Genomic DNA, 7144 nt, shown 5'->3' with positions numbered 1-7144 from the left:
AAGTTGTCATTCAATTGTTAGGGCACCATTCTTGACCATCAAGTCCTGGAGACAGACTTGAAATTAGAGCTTTTGGTTCAGAGGGAGGGATACTACCCACCGATAGATAGGACTTTCCTGAGGCAGATTAGTAGATATAAATATTTTCAGATCACTTCTCTATGACTGAAGCACATTTCATATTTCCAATCCAATGAAAATTTTCAATTCTTTAAAAGGCTTTCATAAACAAATCTGCCTATTTACTATACAGATACACTGAATTGGTGTGTTTCTGGCATTCTCTCATTTTGCTCAAGATTTCCAGAATTTGCTGTCTTTTTGATTTGTGCAAAAGAGTCTTCCAATGAAATCTGTACTCTTTGGAGTTGTTGAATGACACTATCATCAACTTCCGCTATTTTGTTGTTTCTCCTCAGTCTGTTCCACCCTCTTCATTTTTAAAGCATACTCCTTTTACTTTTCCATTTCTTACTATTTTTGGCCAGGTCTCCATTCCCATTCTTGCACACTCCATATTGTGGTCAGGTCCTGCAAGCTACGGTACAATATGGAAGGGGTGATGGACCACCAGAAAATGCAGCACTTTCTCCCTTTGTCTTTTTAGGGCCAACAAGCACATCAGCTGCTTTTATCAGTGGATTTTCATAATGCAGGGATGTGTGGTGGGCCACTGAAATCATTAAATGGACCAGTTTCAAACTGCTGATCAGAGATCTTGGCTAACCTCTCAGCCTGTATTTTTAATCACAGTTGCATCTCCAAGAAAGTGCACTACAGAATTATAGAAAATGGATTCCTGTAGTGAGTCTCCATCCTCAGCCTCAGAACATGGGCAAAAATCAGCCAGATGCATCATTGCTTATCATTCAGCCATGTTGACAAAAGCTAAAGGGTTCTGAGGAGAAAGTGGGAGAATGGGGTTGAGAAACTTATCAGCCACAATTGAATGGCGGAGCAGACACGATGAGCTGAATGGCCTAATGTCAGCTCCTATCTCTTATGTTCTAACCTCCAGCTTGCCCAGTCAAGAAATAGTAGCCCCAATATTTCTTCATCCTTCACCCACTCCAATTTAGTTTCGATGACGCACAAAATGCTCCTGTTATCCTGACCTCAGCATGCCTTTTCTGCATTGCAACAGGGTCTACAATTGAAAAGTACTTCACGAGTGAAACCGATTAGGATTTCCTGACATACTGAATGTCTTCCTTCTTTCTTCTCTTTCCTCACAAATCTACAGCCTGGGGGTCTGCCTAATGTCTCTATGGGCTTCTGGATGTTTTCAAAAAGATCAAATCAGAATCACACTGGACCTAAAGATCCCGTGGGGAGGTTGGAAAGAAAGGCAACATTTAAATTTTCAGGGATCCCTCATTTTGAACTTTGTCATCCTGAGATGCTCTGATCCAAAGAACAGGGAGATGCAATCAGGAAATTCTGATGAGAGTTCGAAGAATGTGACATTGGGCTTGGAATGCTACAGCTCATCACTATTTTCATGCATGTTTTCGACTAAAGGCTTCCCCTCCATTAGTGAAGTCTTGGAAAGACGAGAGTAACAAGAAGAGGTCAGAGGTCTGGTACCATAGGTCTCTGCCTACAGATCCCATGACTTCCCACTTTCTAGATAAACATCACATGAAATTTAGCCCCAAAATGTTGCAACCATAGAATGAGCCAGGATATAGTGGAAAAAATTATCTCTAAGTTAAATGAATGGGTTTGTAAACTAAAACTGAATTTTGCTTCAAATAATCACTGACACTACACAATATATGATACACAAGACAATAACAGCATAAAAAGAAATTGGATGAAGATTATAGTTCAATTATGGTTATTTCCTGATTACATTAGTCAAGTAGCTAAAAATTCATCACAGGCAGCCAGTGTAAAATGGACAGAATTGGTTCATGTGATAAGCAGAGCCTGAATTTCAGTTCCTGTGGAGTCAATGGGAGTAAATCCCAGGTACTCCATATAAAAGGCAGCTGGTTTGATACCACAACTTTTGTGCTACTGCCTGAATTGAGCTTATAAAACAATATCTTTGAAATGTAGTGGCAGCTGACAGCATCTGATGATCATTGGTGGAATAATAGATGACTCTTTTAGTTTTCTAGGGCTTATCATATTACATTTATAGATTAGATGACCTGTACATGTTGTATATCAATTAGAACATCTTACAAGACTGATCCAAGAATGACATGGAAAAACTAGACAAGCAACCTCCTTAAAACAAAATCCTCATTTTACTCAATCTTCTCTGAATTCAGACATTACATGATCTGTATACTCTTCCAATCAGTATAACATAAAATTAATGAACACATCAGTACAGGATTGAAATTAATGATCCTCCACCAGAACAGGAACAATCTAGAATAAAAGCCTGATTGTAGAAATGTGTTCATTTCAGCAACAAAGCAGAAGTAACCCAACAAACCTGCACATTTGATACACAATAATTCTCATATAAGACTTACAAAAGTTACCAATTACAGTACTGTGCACAAGGTATTCTTGGTATAAATGTTTAGTTTTTATTTAGCTTTGCTTTGTTACTGATCCTATTGTCTGCTTAAGTTTCAATTGCTACACTGCATTCTCCAAAACAGTACACGTCTCTCTCACTAATAGTGATTCATATAAAAGTGAGTTGATTGTTACTTCCTGTGATATAGCTTAACAATCTTAACAGTCCCCCACCATAAGGGAAACAACATAATTACATCAGATATATCATTGTGAACTATTTCCTTTGCCGAATACTTTCAAAAAGACTTGATTTCAAGGGTCTGCAAACCATAGTAAAGCACTTTCACCAGTGTAGATGGCCCTATCCAAAATAATGGCATGTACTAAACAATCTTCACATTTCTCAGTAAGTCCAAAACACCTTCTTGTGTGAGAAATACTGTCTTTCCATTGTTTTGACAGCGGACTTCAAAAACTGGTGGATTTTCCAAAACTCGCTTCCCTGCAATTACAACATATGGGTAACCCAGACGACTGGCATCTTTCAATCTCTTGCCTATAGTCAGGTGGCTTCGGTCATCCAAGAGCACCTCTCCATGAAGCTGGGGGACAGCATCTATTAAAGTATCATACAACGTCTCAGACAGACCTAGGCTCAGTTCTTCTTTACTGCCTTTCTTAGGTGGAATGATGCAAACTTGGTAAGGGGCCAGGAGGCTTGGCCAGCGAATCTCATCTTCCGTTGACAAAACCTCTATGGCAGCGGCTAGTATTCGTGTGACTCCAAGGCCAAAACAACCCATTTCGGTTACAACAGGCTTATTCTCAGTGTTGGAATATGAGGCACCTAAAATATATGAATACTTTGTCCCAAGGTAAAAAGTGTGTCCCACCTCAATGCCTTTGCTTTCTTTCAGCTTTCCGTGACACTGTGGGCAGTTTGTTTCCGTGTCCGTCATTGCTTCGACATTGGCTGCAAAATGGCAGTCAGAACACATTAAAAGGCGATCCTCTCCAATATCAGCTGGCAGCTGGAACTCATGAGACATTTTCCCACCAATGCTGCCGGTGTCCGCCTGCACCTTTACAAACTGCAATCCCAGCTGGCCAAAGATACAACTGTAAGCTTGGGAAACAAGATTATAGGTCTCCATGGCAGCTCCTTCTGAGACATCAAACGTGTACATATCCTTCATATAGAACTCTCGTCCACGGAGCAAACCAAAGCGTGGCTTTGGCTCATCTCGGAACTTTCTTGTCACTTGGTAAAGCATCAAAGGTAGCTGTCTATATGAGAGATTACCCTGCATGGCAATTAGCTCGGTCACTGCCTCCTCGTGTGTTGGACTTAAACAGTATTCCATATCATGCCTATCCTTCAGTCTGAATAGTTCCTTCCCCAGAAGGTCCCAACGTTCACTGGTCTTCCACAGACTTGCTGAGGTGAGGCTGGGCATATTCACCTTCTGACCCCCAATGGATTGCATTTCTTTATCAATCACACGGACAAGTTTCTCCATGGCTCGAACTGTATACGGCAGATAGTGAAAGCAGCCTGTATTGGCTGGCTGAATAAGACCTGCCTGAAGCATCAGTCTCTGGCTCTTGCAGGTAATGTCACTGGACCGGCCAACCCCAATAGTTCTATCCTCGCGGAGATTCATTGGCTGGAAGAGACGAGACAGTAATATACGCTTGGACCTACCATGGTGATAATAGGACCTGTGTAAATGTAAGATGTTACAGAACAGTCTGTTGAACAATTGTCTTGAATTTGAATAGATTGCCACCTCCATTACGCATCCAAGAAATAATTAGTTCTAGAAAGGAAAACAAAGAGTATAAGTTCATATCTTTCTCAAAAAAGAACATTTTCAAAACCCATACAATATTAAAGAAAGGAAAACACTGTGGGCTGAATGCATAACAGCAAGTGAACTAGGTACATCATTGTCATATTATTTCACTTGCAATGTTTATTAAGATGAGGGATGCGAAACATATTCACCTGTGCTTTCCAAGATCACAATTAAGCATCTAATAACAATCAAGCATTCTTCAGGGTGTAATCAAAGCAGGAAAAGATCAACAACTGGCCTACTTCACTGTACCTCCAGCATATTTTGGCTATTATAACTTAGCATGGACTCACATACAGTTAACTATGCATAGTTACATCCACCAGGATTGATTGTCACATATTAAGCTGGATTGCATGTTGGATTACCATTTTTAACACCTACAATCCTGGTTTTTAAAAGTGGCTGCAAAGCTAGCAGCAAAAGTGATTATCTTCCAAACTTCTTTGGTTCTGAAACAATACCAGCAGATTGGGAAATAGCAAATAGAATAGCTTTACTTAAGAAAGAACAGAAACAAAGTGCAGGAACGTATAGGATAAAGCCAATGTTGCAAGTAGTTTACTTGCTGGAATCCAAGATTATGGTTGTAGGAGGGGGCTTGAAAATCATAACGGAATCTGGCAGAGGTAACATGGTTCTGTGAAAAATAAATCATGTTTAACTACTCTGTTAGAGTTTTTTGAAGTAGTAACAAGCACAACAGATATAGATAACCCTGTAAACATTGTGTGCTTAGATTTCCAAGAGACTTTTGTGAAAGTGTCACATCAAACGTGGTGACACAAAGCAAATGGTTATGATGTTAGCAAGGATAAAGGAATGGTTGTCTGACAGGAAACAAAATAGGACAAATTAATCTTTTTCAGACTGGCAGACCAGGGTTAGTGGAGTGCCACAGGAATCATTGCTTGGCTCGCAACTACTTATAATCTATATTAATGTCTTGGATGATGGGACGACGGTAGTTAAATTTGCTGACAAAATAGCTAGGATAGTTATTTGTTAAAGGAGCTACAAGGGTTAAGAGAGTGGGCGAAACTTTAGAGAGAGTACAATATGGAGAAATGCAAACTTCCAAATTGATAGGAAGAATGGAAAAGTAGCATTCTAGTTAAATGGAGACAAATTACAGAATTCAGTGGTATTGAAGGAATCACAAAAAGTTTCATAAAGTAATTCTGGAAACAAATGAAGTGTTGGTGCTTATTCTAATAGGAATGGAATATAGAAGTAGGTATTTTTTACTGCTGCACAGAGTCTAAATGAGACTATATTTGGAGAAGTAGATAAAAACAAGGACTGCAGATGCTGGAAACAAGAGTCTAGATTACAGTGGTGTTGGAAAAGCACAGCAGGTCAGACAGCATCTGAGGAGCAGGACTCGGATGCTGCCTGACCTGCTGTGCTTTTCCAGCACCACTCTAATCTACATCTGGAGTAGTGTCTAGCTTGTGTCCTTATTTGTAAGGCAATACAAGTGTTTTCTTTAGAAGTTTATACAGCAGTCACTCAACTCATTCATTCCTTCACTCTCTCTCCATACTCATCACTCACTGTCATTCTCTCACTCATTCATCTGTCTCAGTATCATTCATTAATTCAGTCACCCCCTCACTCATTCATTCGCACTCCCTTCCCCTCATTCATTAATTTACTCCTTCCCTTTAACCTCTGGCCTCTCTCTCTCTCACTCACTCACTCACTCACTCATTCATTCATTCATTCTCTCACTGTCCCTCTCTCTGTCTGTCACTCCATCCCACAACCCCATCCTCTCTCTCCCTCTCCCCCCCCCCCCCTCTCTCTCTCTCTCTCTCTCTCTCTCTCTCTCTCTCTCTCTCCCCCCTCCTTCCTTCCTTCCTTACCCTCTGGCTCCCAATCACTCACTCCTTCCCACCTGTCCTTCACTCATTCACCCCTTGTCTGTCTCATTCTCTCACTCCTTCCTCGCTCTCTCTTCACTTACTTTCTCTTCCTCACTCGGTCCACCTGACCTTGCATTCTCCCTAATGCGCATGTGTCGGTTGCTGGTACGGGTCGGGACTCAGTCCAGAACGCACCAAATCGCGAATCTCGGTACCAGCTCCGGCTGCGCTCCCGCTGCTGCCAAAGTTTAGCAACTTTTACCGTTTACAGCTCTTTGCTTCAAAGGAGAGTTTCCGACGATCTTATTGGAAAGGCATCACCTTCCTTCCCAAAAACAGGTCCCGGGATGAATCATTCATATCAAAACAGCTGTTTAGTTTTTCTGCAGGTACCTTTCTCCCTCACTGGTGCAGTTCTTAAAACAAAAAGAAATGCTGAAACTACTCAGCATCTGTGGAGAGAGGGAGAGAATTAATGTTTCACGTCTGCGACCTTTCATCAAAACTGGACTTGACACGGGGAGGAGCGTGGAACAAGTATCATTAAAATAAACCAGAGTTGTATATCCATCAAAATAAAGCATCCAAACACTTTAAGGAGGTGGCATTAAATAGATGGCCAAGAATCTGAAAGGTTACAGGCAAAGGGCATTATGAACAGTCATGGTGCTACCATAAATATTACTTTCCATGCTTTATCATTCTGCTAAAGATTTGCAGTGAGGATTTCAATTGGTAATGTTCTGAATGCACATCCACCCACCTCATCTACTGCATTTTGTTATGGACCACACTAGACCCTCTCAAAACATTTCAAGAGAGTAACACAGACCCTAACTTTTCTAGTTGTTTTAATCAGGTGTAGAATGGATATTCCAGGAGTGATGCAGCTGGCCCAACCTCTCAGTTTTAAACAAAACAGAATTTACTTAC

The 7144-nt window shown here is 40.8% G+C and overlaps 1 protein-coding gene across 2 annotated transcripts; it reads right to left on the bottom strand.

Moving 5' to 3' along the window:
• Window positions 1-2239: 2239 nt before the first annotated feature.
• On the bottom strand, window positions 2240-6357 carry pars2 (prolyl-tRNA synthetase 2, mitochondrial). 2 transcript variants are annotated; one of them, XM_072574467.1, is made up of 2 exons: window positions 6313-6357; window positions 2240-4304 (listed from the first exon to the last, which is right to left on the bottom strand). In XM_072574467.1, exon 2 carries the CDS (start codon window positions 4278-4280, stop codon window positions 2868-2870), a length of 1413 nt encoding a protein of 470 aa, XP_072430568.1. In that variant the 5' UTR covers window positions 4281-4304; window positions 6313-6357; the 3' UTR covers window positions 2240-2867. The 2 variants fall into 2 exon arrangements, with proteins under 2 accessions (XP_072430568.1, XP_072430567.1); XM_072574466.1 differs by lacking the exon at window positions 6313-6357 and adding an exon at window positions 4493-5663.
• Window positions 6358-7144: the final 787 nt, after the last annotated feature.

The sequence above is a fragment of the Chiloscyllium punctatum genome, chromosome 7 (assembly GCF_047496795.1).
Source record: "Chiloscyllium punctatum isolate Juve2018m chromosome 7, sChiPun1.3, whole genome shotgun sequence".
Classification (NCBI taxonomy): domain Eukaryota; kingdom Metazoa; phylum Chordata; class Chondrichthyes; order Orectolobiformes; family Hemiscylliidae; genus Chiloscyllium; species Chiloscyllium punctatum.
This window is presented reverse-complemented; position numbering and strand designations above follow the sequence as displayed.

Excerpts from the sequence above, each read along its gene's own strand:
- pars2 (XM_072574467.1), bottom strand. The coding sequence starts at position 4,280 with ATGGAGGTGGCAATCTATTCAAATTCAAGACAATTGTTCAACAGACTG.